The 19,672-nt window shown below is 49.0% G+C and overlaps 6 protein-coding genes across 6 annotated transcripts; 4 read left to right on the top strand and 2 right to left on the bottom strand.

Moving 5' to 3' along the window:
* Window positions 1–2,381: 2,381 nt before the first annotated feature.
* Window positions 2,382–7,929, top strand: YALI1_E05004g (uncharacterized protein; the record flags this gene model as incomplete). The annotated part of the gene is made up of 2 exons (XM_002143026.3): window positions 2,382–2,805; window positions 2,858–7,929. The coding sequence occupies 2 exons, from the start codon at window positions 2,382–2,384 to the stop codon at window positions 7,927–7,929; spliced, it is 5,496 nt and encodes a 1,831-aa protein (XP_002143062.2).
* Window positions 7,930–9,387: 1,458 nt separating this feature from the next.
* Window positions 9,388–10,623, top strand: YALI1_E05074g (uncharacterized protein; the record flags this gene model as incomplete). The annotated part of the gene is made up of 1 exon (XM_503530.3): window positions 9,388–10,623. The coding sequence occupies one exon, from the start codon at window positions 9,388–9,390 to the stop codon at window positions 10,621–10,623; it is 1,236 nt and encodes a 411-aa protein (XP_503530.2).
* Window positions 10,624–10,711: 88 nt separating this feature from the next.
* Window positions 10,712–12,253, bottom strand: YALI1_E05103g (uncharacterized protein; the record flags this gene model as incomplete). Its single annotated transcript, XM_503531.1, has 1 exon — window positions 10,712–12,253. One exon carries the CDS (start codon window positions 12,251–12,253, stop codon window positions 10,712–10,714), a length of 1,542 nt encoding a protein of 513 aa, XP_503531.1.
* Window positions 12,254–13,902: 1,649 nt separating this feature from the next.
* YALI1_E05119g (uncharacterized protein) lies at window positions 13,903–15,150 on the top strand (the record flags this gene model as incomplete). Its single annotated transcript, XM_503532.3, has 1 exon — window positions 13,903–15,150. One exon carries the CDS (start codon window positions 13,903–13,905, stop codon window positions 15,148–15,150), a length of 1,248 nt encoding a protein of 415 aa, XP_503532.1.
* Window positions 15,151–15,253: 103 nt separating this feature from the next.
* YALI1_E05145g (uncharacterized protein) lies at window positions 15,254–16,432 on the bottom strand (the record flags this gene model as incomplete). The annotated part of the gene is made up of 1 exon (XM_503533.1): window positions 15,254–16,432. One exon carries the CDS (start codon window positions 16,430–16,432, stop codon window positions 15,254–15,256), a length of 1,179 nt encoding a protein of 392 aa, XP_503533.1.
* Window positions 16,433–17,803: 1,371 nt separating this feature from the next.
* Window positions 17,804–19,651, top strand: YALI1_E05158g (uncharacterized protein; the record flags this gene model as incomplete). The annotated part of the gene is made up of 1 exon (XM_503534.3): window positions 17,804–19,651. One exon carries the CDS (start codon window positions 17,804–17,806, stop codon window positions 19,649–19,651), a length of 1,848 nt encoding a protein of 615 aa, XP_503534.3.
* Between the last annotated feature and the right edge of the window lie 21 nt (window positions 19,652–19,672).

Here is a 19,672-nt window from a genome sequence, read left to right on the forward strand (position 1 = left end):
GAAGGTCTCGCATCCACCCCCAATTGGGTATGGTTGCTGCCTTGTGCCAGCCTGAGTTACCTCTCTTGTATGTTGATATTCATTCCGTACCTGGCTGCAGTGCCAACCAGTGCAAACTGTAGAGGAGAGGCCACCCTGCTGACATTGGAGCTATAGTATTATATGAATTCCCCGCCTGGCGTTGCGAATGGATGGCTGTAGAAATGTGCATGAATTGGTGCTGAGGTTACAGTGGTATGTGGGATAGGGGCAACAATAACACACTGTATCAGTACGACACGGCTATACGGCACAGTTTACACTGCAAGAACAGAACGGTACATACTGTGACACACATTATAACCAAACCCGAGATATTAAAACAGACAAGAAATGGTGCCTTATATTATATATTTCACGCATTAGAGATGGAATCATTATAGAGTTGGCCGCGCCGTTGAAGCTTCCATAGGTATCAACACGAAGGGTTTCCTATATTGGCTCCTTACGTACAGTTAAAGTGGAATGACTTTTAAGCCAAGATTTCAAGATTTGTAAGGCCTTTAACACATGGGCTGGCCGAGAGAGTGGAGACTTTCCCCCTACGAGTAGAACACGCGAGCTAAACACTACGAGTAGCTACTCGTACTGTACGCACTCTGCACCGCGGATGTGAGACTCATCGAGGTTATACACCAGAAGTCTTCGTTGGCTTTACTTGGCTTCCTACTCTGTGGAGAGCGCCTGCCGTTCATCTGTACCCAGAGGTAACCGGGACAACTCTCGTCTCCCGGCATGGGCGTTTGAGTTTGCAAGGCTACGATCCTTGTGTGGGTGCGGTACGGGATTTGAGGTGGGTCTTGACCACGCCCCTGAGGTATATTCCACGGCGGTCTTGTGCTGGGGTCAGAAGAAAAAGTGACACTTTACTCGTAGCTCCATCTTAATGTGGAGGGGATCTAAAACAATATTGCGATTGAACCAGTAAACAATAAAAAGACAATATGGTGCCAAGACCACTTGTTTGTGCCCTGGAACTCTGACCCACACAGTCCGGCTGAGTCTCTCTGCTCCCTCAAACCTCCTCCACTACGATTGCATCATGCTACATTGGCCCGAAGTCTGTCAGCCGAGTCGAACACCATCAAGCTTGAGCGGGAGAAGGCGCGAGGTTAATTTCATGCGGCTGTTATGACTGTAAACCTGGGGTTGACTCTAGGGCTCTACTGGCCCCGAAGGAACCATTGTATACATTGGTTGCGCAGTAACTCTGCCTGAAGAAGACCCCCCCCCCCCCCCCCCCCCCCCCCCCCCCCCCCAACCGAACAGGGTATTCTACAATCATACAAGAAGGAGATATTTTCGCAGCTTTCTTTTGGCTGTTCCTGGAGTGTAATTTTATGTAACACACATGGCATGGAAACTTCGAGTCTAAGTCACGTGCACAATAAATAAAATATGGGATTCGGTCTAGACATCAACGAGATCATCCAAATGGAGGCGAAACAAACCCAGGGGGACAGACCCCGAAGAACTACAGAGAGAAGATGCCTTTATTCCCCGTAGAATCCAGACCCAAATTTCCTTGTACGCTGTTTATTTGCCTCATTTTATTGAACCAATTTGGCCACGGCTATATCCCGCGGATTAAAACTATCATGCAGATAACTCGGCTTTTCTCGTCTGCGTCACTGCACGGCACATGCACTCATCACATGATACCCGATGGACAGCGTGATAAAAGGAGAAGATGATCCTCGGTTTCTTTATCGTCTGCTTGGTGCTCCGGAGCGGGCTTCACACTGGGAGCATATCGAATGAACAGCCTCCATGGCTGTTCAGACTGCCAAGTTGGGCACACCAAGCTAGAATTAGCTCGTTGTCAGGCATTTATTAGTCTTGGCTAGCCCTGACCGACTCATTTTCAGTTAGGCTTCTGACTTGGTCTATTTTGGATACTCCTACGTAGCTCTGCTCCGATAAACGCAATTTTCACACGGTGACTATAGGACAGCTACTATGACTAGAACGGTGGTTGGCCGTGTATACGAGGAAAAAAGTACATAGAAGTATTCACCAGGGCAAATGACGCGCCCAGTCCCCATTTTATCCTTGTAGCAAGTCCCAGATGCACAGCCACATCCCATCGTTGTGCTTCAAACCTCCTCCTGAGCTTTTCTCTCGCTTTGCCCAAACAAACACACACACGCCAACAGAGTAAGCGAAACTCAGTTCATTCTCACACCTATTCCTCTACCAACAACTGTCAACAATCGCAAACGACAACCACTGGGTAAGTATAAGTATACACGACGACACACGGAGCGTTGATACCGACGCCGTTTGAAGCCCGCTGGCTCGCATGCTCTACTCTCTCTCCGTCAGGCCATTACTAACGCAGCATGACTAGAAAAGACGGAGGAAGGGGGTCCCTCGACTTCACAACAGAGGGCCTCAATGAGGCGCCGCCTCGAGTGTCGCAGGATGATTCCAACAGTCAACGGCCACGGGAACGACCACATATCACGTTCTCACCTTCTACTAACGACGTGCCGCATTCACAACGGTCACCACCACCACCACAACAACAGCCACATAGCCCCCGACGGCCTCGAGGGAACTCTCTGAGAACACAGCTTTTTGAGCGTCATCGACAACAGCAGCAGCAACAGGCGCCAGACACGACAAACGACACAAGCATGGATATATCAGGGGATTACAGCTGGGCTACGGACCCTTCAGAAGATGACCTGAAGGAGGGACCGTACCAGCGGGAGGACAGTTTTGAAGAGGTGACTCCTCAGGACATTGACAAGAGCATTGATGGTGAGTATAACCTCCAACGCAGATACTTTATGGACATCCTTTACTAACCCAGACTCGGAACCGTTAGCACGAACGTCCTCCGTTGGAAGCAAACGGTTATCGCGTATGGCGACCCAATTTTCGACTACACCCGGCAACATTTCAGAGCGGCTGCCAAACTACGCCCTGGAGAACAGCAAGCCCAACTCGTTCAAGGAAAACCTGCTCTCGTGGGGTCCACAGAAACAGGTGGTCAAGTATTTTGGAAAGGTGCACGACTTCGTGCTCAACATTCAGCATCTGCCTCCCTCTCGCGATGGCCGCCAGTTGCCTCTGGAGGTGCCAACGGGAAAGAGAGAGCTTCTGGACGAGCGACGAAACAAGAAGTTCATCGATAACGAAATCAAGTCTTCTATTTATACACCGTGGTCGTTCCTGCCTCGACAGCTTTACGCCCAATTCTCGAAGCTGGCCAACCTCTACTTCTTGGCCGTGTCCATCATGCAGATGATTCCCAGTTGGTCTACCACGGGTACTTATACCACAATCGCACCACTCATGTTCTTCATTTGCGTCTCCATGGCCCGCGAAGGTTACGACGATTGGCGACGACACAGACAGGATAAGGCAGAAAACTACCGGTTGGCCAAGGTGGCGATAAAGAGGGATAAGGGTGGAACCATCAGTGAGACCAGCAGCTCAAGAAACATGGAACTTGACTCTTTCTCCTCTGGGGACTCTATATCTGGCGCCTCGCCAATCGAGTTCAAGGAGGTTTATTGGAAAGATATCATGGCTGGAGATATTGTCAAACTCAAGCAGGACGACTGGATTCCTGCAGATATGATCGTTTTGTGGGCTGACGGTATGGGCGACCAGGCCTATATCGAGACCATGGCTCTGGATGGTGAAACCAACTTAAAACCCAGAGAAGCTCTACCTCAGATCCAAACGCAATGCAGCACGGACGCGGGACTGGCCAAGCTCAACGGCCATCTCAACACCGAGGATCCCAACATTGATTTGTACAACTTTGAGGGTCGGTTGGAATACGAGGGTGACACATACTCGCTTGGACCCCAAAATGTGGTATACCGAGGCTCCATTCTTCGAAACACTCCTAATATGCTTGGAGTGGTCATCTTCACTGGTGAAGAATCTAAGATTCGAATGAACGCCATCAAGAACCCTCGAACCAAGGCACCCCGACTCCAGTCCATGGTCAACAGGATCGTTATGGTCATGGTGGCATTTGTACTCATTCTTTCTGCATTCTGCACAGGTGCCTCTTCAATCTACTACCATTCCGATGGTCGACACATGTGGTACCTCAGAGGTCTGGAAGTCGGTGTTGTGCCCAACCTGATGGGTTTTATCATCATGTACAACACTCTGATCCCCCTGTCTCTGTATGTGGCACTGGAGATTGTGAAGGTCTTTCAGATCTACTTCATTCAATCCGACATTGACATGTATTACATTCCATCCAACACCCCTTGCGAAGCCCATACTGCTACAATCAATGAGGAGCTGGGTCAGGTGAGTTACATCTTTACTGACAAGACTGGTACTCTCACTGAAAACCTGATGGTGTTCAGAAAGATGAGTGTTGGAGGGCGAGCGTGGATCCACGAGCTGGACTGCATGCTTGAGGCTGCCAAGGCCGCCAATGCAGTCAAGGAGGCCCGAAACTCCACCGAGATGAGTAAGTTGGCAGGCAAGGCAGGTGTTGGAGATTTGTTGATCCACAAGCCTCGACGGTCTCGAAAGTCTCTCCGAAAGAGTATGGGCAGCATGAAGCTGAAGAAGAAGTCTATTGACCCGTTTGATGATTCTCAGGATAGCCGGTTTGCCCACAAGAATTCCGGTGGTATCAAAGCTTGGGATGGTAGAGATTCTGGTGACTCTGAGCGGGGAGGAAAACAATGGGATGGAAGTGGTGCCTCGGGCTCCAAACCGCGGACTTCCAATGTTCGTTCTATCGGAAGACCCTCCAACGCCGGAGGTCGGCCTTCTGTAGTTTTTGATCGCACTGCAGAGGTGGAGCACGAGAGTCGACCTCGAAAGTCTCAGGGCATTCAATCCATTCACTCTCCAAGACAGTCTACTGATGAGCTTTTCCGACAGGTCATGGCCCTTCCTCGAAAAAGTATGACTATTGAGCCCACGCAGACTCAGAGCAGCGAGGCTGAGCCTCGACTGTCTCGGGCTCTGTCTACGCGATCCCTGTGGAAGGCTTCTGCCGCTCCCATGAAGGATCAGGAGAACCCCACCACCCTGGACTTGCTGAACTACCTTCAGACCAACCCCAACTCGGAGTACTCGATTCGTGCTAAGTTTTTCCTTCTCAACATGGCTCTGTGTCACATGTGTCTCCCTGAGGGCAACCTGGAGGAGGGTATTGAATACACCTCGGCCTCTCCAGATGAAGTTGCCCTTGTGGCTGCTGCTCGGGATCTCGGATACATCATGAGCAACAGATATAACTCCACTGTCACTGTGCGAACTTTCCCTGACGGTTTGGACGATGATCCTGTTGACGAGACCTACGAGATTCTAGATGTCATCGAGTTCACTTCAGGCCGAAAGCGCATGAGTGTTGTTGTTCGAATGCCCAACAATGAGCTGTTCATATTCTGCAAGGGAGCTGATAACGTCATCGTTGACAGACTTCGAAACTCCGCAATTGCTCATGAAAAGATTGACCGGATCTCCAACCAGGCTGCTGATCGAAAGCGAGCTGAGGCCGAGGTTGTTCTAGAATCCCGAAAGAGTATGGGCGCTGCTACTTCCCCTCGTAAGAGCGGTGTTGATACTGATGCTCGAACTTCTTTCGGTATCCCTCGTCCATCTATTAACCTCGGTAGATCTAGAGACCCCTTAGATTCCATCGACGACTGGCTCTACAAGAAGACTCGAGAGGAAGAGGACGTCCATGAGGTTGCATCTACTGCTCGAAAGTCTGTGCAACTCGCTCGAAAGAGAATGTACAACGAGCCCCAGCCTAGACGGTCTATGGATGTTCGACAGACTGCTCATCGAGTATCTATGGGACGTGTCTCTACTGGCCGAGTGTCTTTCGCTTATGGTGAAGAGCGTCTCCCTCGAAATATGGACGATATTCTCACTCGAACCACACCCAAGAAGAATAGTGGTGGTGGTTTCGATCATGAAGACGCTGCTGGAGACTTGTCTGTCGAATTTGGTATCGATGACGAGCTGGTCAAGAATGATGCCTACATCATGGAGAAAACCCTGAACCACATTGAGGAGTTTTCGACCGAGGGTCTGCGAACCCTGATGTATGCTCACAAGAAGCTGGGCCAGGAGGAGTACAAGCAGTGGAAGAAGCTCTACGACGATGCTCGAACCTCGTTGGAGAACCGAGCCATGAAGTGTGAGAAGGTGGGTGAGATGATTGAGCGGGATTTTGAGCTCAGTGGAGCCACCGCTATCGAGGACAAGCTGCAGAAGGGTGTTCCCGAGACCATTGAGAAGCTGCGGCGAGCCAACATCAAGCTGTGGATGCTTACAGGTGACAAGCGAGAGACTGCCATCAACATTGGGTACTCTTGTCGTCTTATCAAAGATTATTCGACGGTTGTCATTCTCAAGCATGATGAGGATATCGTTGGAGCACTTGCCCAGTCTCTACTCAAGCTTGACACTGGCAACGTGGCACACTGTGTGGTGGTTGTAGATGGACAAACGCTGTCGATAATCGAAGAGGATCTCACTTTGATGAGTCTGTTCATTGATCTCGGTATCAAGGCCGACTCAGTTATCTGCTGTCGAGCTAGTCCTTCACAGAAGGCTCTCATGGTGACCAACGTGCGTTCCAAGGTCAAGTCCGCTATCACTCTTGCCATTGGTGATGGTGCTAACGACATTGCCATGATCCAGTCTGCCGATGTTGGTATTGGTATCACTGGTAAGGAGGGTCTGCAGGCAGCTCGATCTTCGGATTTTGCCATTGCGCAGTTCTCTTACTTGCTCAAGCTGCTGCTTGTCCACGGTCACTGGAACTACGACCGAACCTGCAAGTATGTGTTGGCCACTTTCTACAAGGAAATGCTCTTCTACACCACGCAGGCAATCTTCCAGTATAACTCCATGTTCACTGGAACATCGATGTACGAACAGTGGTCGCTCGCCATGTTCAATACCCTATTCACTTCACTCCCTGTGATTGTGCTTGGCATTTTTGAGCAGGACCTGTCCGCGGCTACCCTGATTGCAGTTCCCGAGCTTTATGCTAAAGGACAGAAGAACGAAGCATTCAACTACCTTGTTTACCTCGTGTGGATGACTATTGCCATCTCACAGTCTTTGATTATTTCGTTCATGGCCTTTTACATCTGGGGTTTCTCAAGTCTCCCTGATATCGACAACACTCTCTACCCTCTTGGCATGATTACCTTTACCGCTGTTGTGTTGCTGATTACACTTAAGCTTCAGATGATGGATATCCAGAGCCGAACTGTCATTGCGCTCGGAGTTACCATTATTTCGATCGGTGGTTGGTTTGCATGGAACTTGTTCTTGTCTGCTGTGTACCATAATGGCCGGGTGAAGATCTACTACATCCCCGATGGTATGGTATCTCGATGGGGTAAGGATTTGTCTTGGTGGGCTGCTCTCTTGGTCGTGACCATTGCAGCTGCACTGGTGGACATTCTGTGGAAGGTGTTCCGAGTGTGGTTCTTCCCTACTGACACAGATTTGTTCCAGGAGCTTGAGCAGGATGACTCTATCAAGAAACGACTTGAAGAGGAGGCCTACGAGGAATTGCAGCAGGGCTGGCGTCATGGTAACTGGGTGGCTGATCTGGAGGCTCAGGGAGCTGATGCTCCTGGCACTCCTCGAAGTAGCAGAACCAGAAGTACACGCTACTCAAACTCTGTGCGATCCCCTGCCAGCCCGAGATACTACGATGAGTACACTCCTTACACATCTTCATCTGGGAGAGAGTCATCTTCTAATGACCATCAGTCTAGAACCGACAAACTGCGACAGAAGCTGCGATTCCCTCGTAAGAAGACTTCTGGTGAGTACGAGCGTGAGGTGGAGGAGATTCTCAAGCGCCGAGCGGAGGATGAACGGTCTCAGGCTTTGAGAGATATAGAAATGAGGCGCATGGCCTAGTTAGACATTGCATTATTTATGAATTATTTTGGTGGTCTTAGTTTCTGTAGTCATGAGTAGAATCCGCTGTCATAATTTGTACCAGCTGAATACCTGGGCATCCTCCGTGGGGCACCAACAGTGCCACAGATTGGCAATCCCGACTCGGTCTTGGGGAGATTCAACTCTGTAGGTCTGTATTCGCGCATTCTTTGGAAGCGGTCCATTTCATGAAACTTGGGTTGTTGTGGACCCCTGAGACAGGCATTCAGAGCAGTATTAAGACCTCTTTCGAGTTTCATGATTATCCGTTCCATAGAGAGATGATGTTCTGCTACCCCTATCTCCACTCCCTCGTCCCAGTCGCTGTCGCTATCCTCATGGATGTAGTGTTGAGTGGGTACCAAACTCATGTACACGGTTGAATTAACAGTATGGATGTCTGGAGAGGTTGATGTTACTATATAGAAAGGAGTCGTGACATTCTTGGTGTTGTGGACGGCAAGATTGGTGAGAGGAACAGATGAGGATACCAATGAGACACAAGTATACAAAATATGGCTAAATAACTGTAGCTCATAAAGCGGTTTTCACTAACGACAGGCTATACTGTAGGTTAGTATAACTACAATACTTGTACAGTAGGTATCCAAACAAACAGTCTGCTTTGAGTTAACAGATCCCCAGCTCGTACACAAGCCTTTGCGAGGTGCAGTATACTGTAGCCTTCGCAGTTGAAAATGGACAAGGACACATATCCAAAGACATTCACCAGAATACTACAAGCACTGTATGATGCAGATGACAAGCGAGACACCTCCACATCTGCTTCCGCAACGCTTCCGCAACTCTTCCGCAACCTGTACTGGCGGAAACATTCATGCTGCATGTCAGAGGCATGATAAGGATCTCAGTAAGTAATTGGAGGATACGGTAGCTACAAGCTTCATATTAAATCAGTTACGAAACCGAAATATGGGGTAAAAATCCAAGAGGAAGGCTCTGGCCAGATATTTAATTAGCAGTCAGAAAAATCAAGGGTATTTGGTTCTATATCACGCGTAGGGTTGACACTACGACTGTTAACGGCACTGATACTAGGGCAAGGTCTTATCCAAAATAAGAAGGAGGATGCGCCTTTTTTTGGCAGGGTCCCGCGATTGTGGAGATGCGCATTAGGCGAAATCTGACCAAATCAGGAAATTCTATGCGGGAATGAACTCGTGTATATCTCGAGAAGTAGAGAAGATAAGAGAAACGTTGAGTATGTATTTTATAGCTGAAGTTGACCTCTTCGTGTTAAGACATTATTCCAAGCAATACGTGTCATTCCCTGGTACTTTCTCCTACGGCATTGCTAGATCAGATCAAGCCTTGAATACTAAATGAAACTTTCAGGAACCCGGGGAAATATAAAACTACCAGCTTTCGCTGATAAGCTGGGACACTACCATCCACCTTCTTTGCACAACAATCAACATGCGAGCATCTATTTTATATGCTGGGTTCGCTCTTGCAAGCTTCATGGATTCCGAGTATGGTGATCTGTCCGTCGAACAGAAGCCCATCAAGGATCACAGTCATTCACACCACCATCATGATCACGGCCACGGTCATGGAAATGGACACGTTGAGGTAGAGTATCTGAATCTCCCGGGTAACAACTTCTACGAAGATCTGGATGCCGAGCTCAATGGACCTCTTTATGCTGGCATTCAAACCTTTGCTCATCTGGGACATGTTTCGTGCTTTGATCCCACCAACTTTGCATCCGAGCAATTCGATATCGCTCTAGTTGGGGCTCCTTTTGACACAGCGGTCACTTTCAGGTCGGGTGCTAGATTCGGACCGGCTGGAATCCGAAAGGGATCCAGAAGAATGTCTCCAGGACAGGTCAGTCCATACAGAGAGGGATTCATGCTCTACGACGATTGGGCCAAGTTCGTTGACTGTGGTGATGTTGCCATGCATCCCCTTGACAATAGATACGCGCTTAACCAGCTCTATCGAGGAATGAGAGCTATTCACAACCACACGACCTCCACTCTCAATGCCACGCATATTCCCAGAGCCATTCTTATGGGTGGCGATCACACTACCACGTTGTCAGCCTTGCAGGCTATCTACGAGAAGATTGGACCTGTTTCTGTCATTCATTTTGACTCCCACATCGACACCTGGGACCCCATGGTTCTGGGAGGCAATGTCTCTTCATACATGCAGGTCAACCATGGCACCTTTTTGCATTACGCTGCTGAACGAGGCTACCTCAACCACGGACACAACCTACACGTTGGATCTCGTGCTCCCTACGTGCGAAAACACGGAGATATTGAGCATGATAAGCACTGCGGCTTTGCTATTGTGAACGCTCGAGAAATCGACGAAGTCGGTATCGCTGGAGTTGTTCAGAAGATCAAGGACCGGGTCGGAAACACCAACGTCTATATTTCGGTTGACATTGATGTTCTCGATCCCGTCTACGCACCTGGAACTGGTACTGCTGAACCCGGAGGATACACTACTCGAGAATTTATGCAGATTCTCGATGGCCTTGAGGGAATCAACATTGTTGGAGCTGACGTTGTGGAAGTGGCTCCTGCTTACGATGGTCCTGGTGACGTTACCTTGCTGGCAGCAGCACAAGTGATTGACAGTCTGGCATCTCTGATGGTCATGAATGGACCCCTTTCTACTAGACAAAGCACAAAGTAAGATATATGTAACAATTGTATTATAAATCAATCTCATAATCATCGTATCGTATCGTTATCTCTCTCTCTATCTCTCTCTCTCTCGAGTTTTACTCTCCAAGAGTCAGAGCCTTGTTCCAGAAAGTGACCTCCATCTTAGTGGCAGTGGCGAAGATCTCAATGAGCTCCTCCAGTCGCTCAGGAGACACTTTCGGAGCCTCCTCCTCCAGAAGAGCTCGTCCGGTCTCAGTGGCACAACCGAACTTGGGATCAACGTACTTGTCGATCCAAGAAGAGTACCGGTTACCGGGCTTGTACTCGGGGTGGTTCTTACCGTTTCGAGCAGCAATTCCGTATCCAAACAGACAGGGAGAAGTAGCAAACTGAAGAGCCAGCCAGTCTTCAGCAGCTCCTACATCAATAAGGTATCGGGTGTAGGCGTAGCACTGGAGTCCCTCCTCGGAGTTCTCGAGCTCCTCAAGAGACATACCGTTCTCCTTGCAGTGGTCAATATGCAGACCAAGCTCGCTCTGGATAGTGTCGATGATTACACCAGCAGCAGCGGTCTGAGCAATGTTCTTGGCCTTGTAGCCGGATAGGGCGGCAGCTCGAGCATAGTGTCGCAGGTAGAGGTAGTCCTGCTGCAGAAAGTAGTAATAACACTCCGGCTTGAGGTCTCCCTTAGCCAGCTGCATAACGAAGGGGTGCTCAACATACTGCTTCCAGGCAGGTGCAACCTTGGGGTGTGAAAGAAGGTAGTCCAGGAAGTGGCCCTTCTGGAAAGGAAGAACTCGCATGTTGTAGGTGTGGTTGACGGGGCCGTGTCCCTTACCAATAGGGTGGGCCTCAAAGATGGCGTTCTGGATATACTGGGTTCCCTCAAGAACCGCCTGGGGAATGTCCTTACCCTTGGCCAGGTTGGAGGCAATGGCAGAGGCTAGAGTGCAACCGGTACCGTGGGTAGACTTGGTAGTGATATAAGGCATGACGAGCTCAGTAAAGTCCTTTCCATCGTAAAGCACATCAATGACGACCTTATCAGTATCGTTTTCCTTGGCAGGCTCCTTGTCCTTGGTGAACGACAGATGTCCTCCCTTGATGAGCACCCACTTGGCACCAGTCTTGTGAATAGAAACGGCTAGATCCTTCATGTCCTGAACGGTCTTGGGGGTCTCAAACTTCTTCTTCTCAAGGACAGAGGCCAGTTCGACGGCCTCGGGAATGTTGGGGGTGACAATAGTCGCCAGACCAAACAGCTCCAGGTAGACAGACACGTACTCAGCAGGGAAGAGGGTAGAGCCAGAGGTGGAGCACAGAACAGGGTCAATGACTGAGGCCTTGTTTGCGTGGTGCTTCTTCAGGTAGTTGGTGACGGTGGTGATGGTCTCCTGAGAAGAGAGCATACCAGTCTTGACAACGTCAACACCTACATCGGAGAAGACGGCGTCCAAACAAGCGGTGATGAAGCCCTGGTCCTCAATGGGATGGATCTTCTCGACTCCTGTGGTGTTCTGAGCAGTGAGACCGGTAATGGTTGTCATACCGTAGCAGCCATGGACGGTGATGGTCTTGAGATCGGCTTCAATGCCAGCTCCTCCAGAGGAGTCCGAGCCGGCAATGGTGAGAACAGAGGGAGGTCGAGTATCAGTCATGATCGAATTGAGTCAGCGACGGTACGAATTCACAAAAAAGAGGGACGGGCTGCGAAATATATACCTGGCTTCTGGAGATGGGCGCATAACCATGACTCAAAAAGACTCAAGTTGACGGGTTAGGGGACTTGAAGAGACTCAATATTCGAGTCTAAGAAAACTTAAATGTCATATTGAGGAACCCTGTTGACGAAAATGAGATCCGTGTGTCAGATACAGCAGGTGTGCGAATGGGTGATTTCGAGGGCCAAATGTAGAAGAGACCTTACATACTCATCTATGTTCCTAGAAACGTCCATTAAACCCCTCTCTACAACAAAAACCTCTGTAATAATACTTGCTGTGAAACTCTGCTTGCGCAGGAAGAGAACAGAGAAATTCAGTCAACCAGTAATATTTATGCACCTCACGAAGTATCTTCCTGGTACGAATGTATCGGGTGTAGGTACATACTATACGAAGGGGAAAGGAAGCCACAGAGACTTATTTGGAGCTGAATAAAAGCTACATATTATAGCGCCTCATACAGTTGTCAGTCTCACTAGTGACGATCCACCTGCAAAATGTCTCTCTGTCCCAATAACTGCTAATTACTTATGATGTCCCAGCATGTGTTCCCGTGTATGAGTCTCGTACGTACCCCCCACACTTGGTCGTCACCACACATTAAAGATTGGGTGCAACCGGTATAAGCTCGGAAGATAGAGGCAGGAGCGGACAAAGCGTGTGTATGAAGAACGTGCCAATATCCTGTTGGGGTTCCTTGTTATGGTTTGGATATGATTCATTTGAGTCATTTGAGTCATTTACTGAGTCACAGCTTCTAAACCCCTGACTTATATGGCGTCCCCAAGTTTACACAAGTAGTGTCTGATACAAGTCTTCCTAGAGGTATGAGAGTATGGCCCTGTAACTATAGAAATGTGTTAGCTACAATACCAGTACGAAGCGTACACCGTGGCGTGTTACAAAAGGAATAATTGGCGACTCACCCACTTCACCGGCGAAGCAGATATGGAACGGCACTTGAACTGGCTGTATCATGGCTAAATTGACCTCAGACAAGATGCCCCACAGGACCTCTGTCTTGTTCTCTTCGTAATTATTTTTACTGTAGCTTCCTCATAACAAACTGTATGTGGACTTCCAAACAGAAGTCGAAGATTAATCAGCATAATTGTTACATCATGGCTGACGTTCCTCTGCCTAGAGCATGTACAGTAGTCTCTTATACCATCTCACATACCTTTTCACTTTGGTCACGTGATCCTACGTTCTGTTAGGGTTGTTTCATAAAGCGGTTCAATCAACAAGCCGCAATTGGGAGAATATTGATCATATAGCGACTCATGCATGAAGACATTTTCTGTACCTTAATTTAAAGACTCGGTTATCAGCGATGGTAAGTAACCGGGGGTGGTGGACTGGGTGGATGTGTATCGTGGAAGTGGTCTAACAAGCGGTTTTAAAACATTATAATTCAAGCAACCTACAGGGCCTACACTAACCCACCCTACTATCTTATCTGTATGCGGCACGTAGAGACAGAGAACATTCTAGCCGATTTTCCCCGCTCTCGAGCTTATCTGTGGCAGATCAAATTTGAAAAGTCCGAGTGAGACCAAAACACACAACCGTACACACGCACCATGAGTAGACACACATCTACCATTGTTGGTCTGCTGACATGCCAGAACGAGCCCTACCTCAAAGCTCTCACTACCCGTGTCATTGGGTGTGAGGAAGTTCCCAAAACCAAGAAGACCCCTGCCAAGTACGAGGTTGAGCTCGAGGACACAATCTTGTTCCCTGAGGGAGGAGGACAGCCTGCTGATCTTGGCACATTGTCCTACGAAGAGACTTCCGTTCCCGTGAACTATGTCAAGAGAGATGGACTCATCGCCAAGCATGAGACCGACAGTCCCATTGAAGTAGGTACTACTGTCAATGTTGACCTGGAGTGGGCTCGACGTTTCGATCACATGCAGCAGCACACTGGTCAGCATCTTCTGTCGGCCATTTTCGATACTCGAAAGCTTGAGACCCTTGCATGGAGCCTGGGTGACAAGTTTTGTTACGTTGAGTTGCCCAAGCGGGTGACCCGCGAGGAAATGGACGCCGTCCAGGCTGAGGTCAACCGCGTCATTCAGCAGGACCTCAAGATCACTACTACCATCATTACAAACGAGGAAGAAAAGGCTGCAGCTGATCCTTCTGTAGTTGAGAAGATCCCTGATGATTATGATGTCAATAACGGTGTTATCCGAGTCGTTAATATCGGAGACATAGATCATAACCCCTGCTGCGGTACTCATCTCAACTCTACTCGAGAGATTGGATCTGTTGCTCTGTTGCATACCCAGGCCATGCGAGGCTCCAATTGCCGTGTATTCTTCGTATGCGGTGACAGGGTTCACAAGTACGCCTCCGAGGCTCACCGGACCATCAAGATGGTCAACTCTCACCTCTCATGCCTTACTGAGGACATTGAGAATAAGATTTTGGCTCTCAACCAGAATCTCAAGGATGCTTCGAACCGAGAGAAGATGTGGATGGCCGAGGTCGCTACTTTTACCGCTCACAATGCGAAGCAGGATCTTGAGACTAAGAACGTTGTTTTCGTGTACAAGCCCGAGGCTTCTCTGGATTTCCTCAACGTCATTGCAAAGGAGATTGGCGATCTCGCTGAGGGTAAGACTGCCATTCTTGCATGCGGCCAGGGTACCGCTGGAGGTGCTATCATGATCATTGGAGACAAGCTCGACGAGGTATCTGCCAAGGTCAAGGACATTGTCGTTAATGTCAAGGGAGGTGGAAAGGGCCGGTGGCAAGGAAAGGTCACCAAGTGGGACATGGGCGCTGCCGAGGCTCTTGAGACTTATGCTTTGAGCATTTAGAAAACCCATAGTGTACGGTACACTATTATAGACGAACTGGATCCTTCAAATGAATGCCTTGATTACATGTAAGCAGTATGAGTAAGAATAACGAATAAATAGATTAGTAATGCGAGGTTGGTGCTGGGGGATTAATGAGATCCAAAACATCTTTGGGGATGAGCCCTTTGGTTCTCCATCTCCATCTCAGTTTTCTGGACAGCGAATCCCACCACATGGGGCGAGAAGGTGAGGTACCGACACTGCTCTGTGCCATTGGTTGGCGAGAACGAAGCTCGTATGAAGATTGAGCTTTCCGCACCGACCTCCCAAATCCAGTTGAACGGTCAGGGAATGCCTTGTGTGTACATTTCGTGCACACAAACTCGGAGTATTTGCAAGCGTCTCGTTTGTCCATGGACTCGAGGAAGCTTGAGAACTCGTAGAGAGGTGCAAAGCAGGTGGTGCACTTCTTAATCGATGCTTCAGGGTTCTTGAGTGAACGTTCGTAGTCGGATACAAAGTAGTCCTCGACGAAGACCAGGGGTTCGTTGTTGCCACAGTCGGAGGCCTGTGCATGCAAGGGGAAAAATGTCAGTTCTTTGTGATCAATGAGATCCAATTTCGACGGTCTGTGGCGCAGGAATCCTGATCTTTTACGTCTAGGAAGTGTCGAGGGCGCTCGAGACTCGATGGGTCGCTTCTTGCGTGGCGTTTCATTGATCTCATCGTACACTGACGAGAGAGTGATAGACACCGTGCGAGTTATCGAGTCGAAGCTTGTTCTTTGTTTCGTTGGACTATCTATGCTCAGCTCTGTGGACTTTTTTGGTGTCACAATATCACATGAGATGTCAAGATTCTCAAAGGCTTTCAGTGTCGAATTGCCTACAGGTGTGGAAGTCTGGACTTCGGAGTCTCGTCTGATGTGGAATGTCGGAGGAGAAGTCCCCATGAGATAGTCTTGCCGTTGTCGCTTGGCCACGGAGATTTTAGGAAGAGGGCTTGGAGATGCTGATGCAGAGAGAGGTTCGCATGATGCCCGAGTGATAACGCCCGGAGAATAGTCGTAGTCGTCTGTGTTTTCCTTTTCTTCATCCATCTGTGTTTGTGGTTGAGTCGGGGTGATGGTTTTTGCTGGCCACGGAGACTTGGTTGGGGTGAGTCTCGGCGAGTCTCTCATGGCCTGTTTCGGGGTGCTTCGTGGAGATTTCGAGAGTCGGGCAATCAGAGAGACGCCGGACGCCAGTTTTGCTGAGGGGTGTTGGTGTCCAAAAGAGATCTTTGGTCTAGACTCGGTCATTGTGTCAGGGACTAGGCGGGGCTTTAGTCTAGAATTATATTATCCTGGTCGAGGCTAAGCAGTGAAGGTGGGTGGGTAGAGAGGTGTAAGAGGGCACCTATGGTCGAAGTGATAGACAGCTAGGAGAACTGTATCGAGGAGACACGATCCCTTCGGGCGGTGGTCGGAATGCGTCAAAGGACTCTGCTGTGGATTTGGGTGGGTAGCGGCTAGTGACTGTTTGGGGATCTCAGGGGGTTTCTTGATGCTGCTCGAGGCACATCACTCCTGCATTTGCTTTGTTGACCCACTGCTCGATTCGTCAAACACTAATAGACACTGTGAAGTAGCAATGACACGCTGGAAACACGGGATAAATAATAAACTGATGAACTAAACAAGGAGGTCACATGTGAGCGAGGAATGTAAATATTATAAATATTATTCGTAAGGACTCGGTGCAGATGGAAGCCTGACCTGGGTATTCTGTACATGTTCTTTCCATTTTTAGGCCTGGTGACCGCCCATCCCAACTACAACTAAGCATATATACTGTAGCACACACAATAGAAGCCTCACACAGTTTAATTTTAGTGCTTGGAAAACAATCATACTGCATACCGAATAGGCAGATTAACACAAGTCCTGCTTCATATATGCCAGGATTGTGACAGAAGCATGTGGGGGAGACTTTAATTTGCGCTACAAGTACAGTGCCCACATAGTATGCCGTGTCACTATCGAAAGCCTTCTCTCCTGTTGAGCTCCGCTGACACTTGAGGCGGTGTTTTGGATTAGTCATTCTTGGCCACCAAAATCAAACCCTTAAATGTGCGGGCGGCATGTATACAGCGGACCTCACGCCTTACATTCGTCATGAGTTGTAAAACTCTGGACTACGTACATTTGTCTGATTTCGAGGCAGCAAATTTTTCAGACCATTCTCCACGTTTTTGACTTAATCCGGTACGTCATATCCATCCGACAATCGCCCAGTCCCCAAATTGGCGCGCACTTCCAGAAACCCAGCTGGTTGTTTGAGCGGCAAGGTTGCGTATTGAGCATGCCAGTTTTCCGTGTGAAGAAATAAGCAGATTTTTTTTCATTTTCCATACATCCTGTGACAGACTTTCTGCATCCTGTTACAGAACGATACAAGTGCCAGCACAGTACAGTATGTACTTGTGGTATCTCTCTTTTAGTTATTTGGTATTGGCGCACACACTCGGAAAAATGAGGCCTCGATGTGCATGAACCCAAACGCGTCCTCGCGACATGCATACACATACATTTCGTGAGAGCTATCTCTAAGTACAGTGCTTGTACTCGTACAAGATCAACACCAGTCCACTCAGTCTTATCACCACAGGAAAACACCAAGCGACATACAGCATGCATCCAAAGACCGTGCCACGGGAAATGCCGCCCGATGAACAGAGTCTGGCACTTCTACAGGCTGCATGGGCCAAGCTGGACCCACTGAACAAGGGAACGATTGCGGCGACCCAGATGTTAGCTGCGGTGGACGCCATTGAGGCTAGCTTCGGAATGGTCCCGGGCAAATTCATTTCGCGACGCGGAAGGAAGGTCATTGCAGATTTCGCGGACGAAAACCCCAGGAAGCGAGTCACACTGGAAAAGATGGTCAGGTTGTTTGAAGCCTTTGACAAGTCTGTGGAGATGGAAGGGGAGCAGTCAGTCTCAGGGTGGATGTCACAAAATGAGGATTACTCAGACTATTATGGAGACGCTCAAAGGGTGTCTGAAATACAGACACCCGGCCCAGAGGTGGATGTTGGGGCAAGCCCTCCAGTAAGTCCCAAAGCCAGTTCGCTTCACACAGAGGGGTTTGGTATGGACCGAGAACAACATGGTTTTCCTGATATTCTTGGTGAGCTTCCCGATATCCTGCCTGAATTGGATCACCCGAGCCCCACGAGAACAACGCAATATGCCCCATTTCAAACCACGAGTGCATCATCCCATGTGAAGTATGTCCCAACCAACGAAGGAAGATCCACGAGTGCTACGACCAACTACAAGCCTTCCACCATCTCGCCAATGACACAAAGAGGATCACTCACATCGCCACAACGAGCTTCTCGCCGTGGATCCACTGCTTCCAGCAGACCCACCACATTGAACTCCACACAGACCCTGGGCAATGAGTCTTCTCGTGATGGCTTTTCCATGAGTGACAGAAGCTTCAACAGAAGTACACCTCTACGCCCAAACCGACGGAGCTGGGCGAAGTCCAATGACGAAGCTTTCTTTGAACGCATGCGAAAAGATGATGACGATGGTGATGATGATGGTGACTTTTCAATCAGCATGGCAGACGGTGACACGGACTCACTCATGAGGATCAACCATAAGCATATGAATGAACTACACCAGTTGAGAAACTACGCAGCCTTCTGTGAGACTCAAATGGAGGATTCTGAACTGCGCCACGTTGATCTGGAAGCTTCGATACTGGCGAAGACGAAGGAGTGCCGAGAGCATGTCTCCAGAACAAAGGCTCACCAGGAAGGTCTCGAGCAAGTGTCACAAATGATCACCGAGTTGACAGAAATTCTGGGTCGTAAGCACAAGAGAAATTCAAGGACGGGCTCCATCTCAAGTACACCAGATTCTGACGTGCTGGAAGCGTACAAGAATCGACTTGAGGTACAGTTGGAAGCATTGGGAAAATCCGGGGAGCTACAGGAAGCGGAAATTAAACGCTTGACAACAGAGAAGATCGAGCAGCAACAAAAGGTTGAGGCTCTGGAAGCCCAGATCAAATCGCTGACTGACAGCCTGACCAAGGTCACCGACAATGTTACCACTATGAAGGCTAACAAAGAGCGGGAGGACTTCTTAGACTTCGAAGCTAGGCTCAACAACCAAGATCCAAGCGACTTCTCTTCCATTAACGAAATCTTGGAGCAGCAGAACCTCATCATCAACGATCTCAAGGAGAAACTGCTTGAGAAAGAACAGAAGGAAGAACCCAAGGATATCAAGACGGAAACGGTTGCTCACGTTGAGCAGTCAACCATTTCCACAGGGCTTAAGAATGCCTTCACCATTATTATCATGGTCATAGCTTTCCACCTCATTTCGGAGATCTTCTTCCCTTCGAACTTACCTGAAGGCGTTCTATGGTGGATGAATGCCCCCGCTCCCATCGAGCGAGTGTTTGGTGCTCTGGATGCTTGGGTCGCCCGTCACGACGACTTCAGAATGCCTATGTAGGGGATCAAGCTGTACTAATTA

Source organism: Yarrowia lipolytica, chromosome 1E (assembly GCF_001761485.1).
Source record: "Yarrowia lipolytica chromosome 1E, complete sequence".
Taxonomy (NCBI): domain Eukaryota; kingdom Fungi; phylum Ascomycota; class Dipodascomycetes; order Dipodascales; genus Yarrowia; species Yarrowia lipolytica.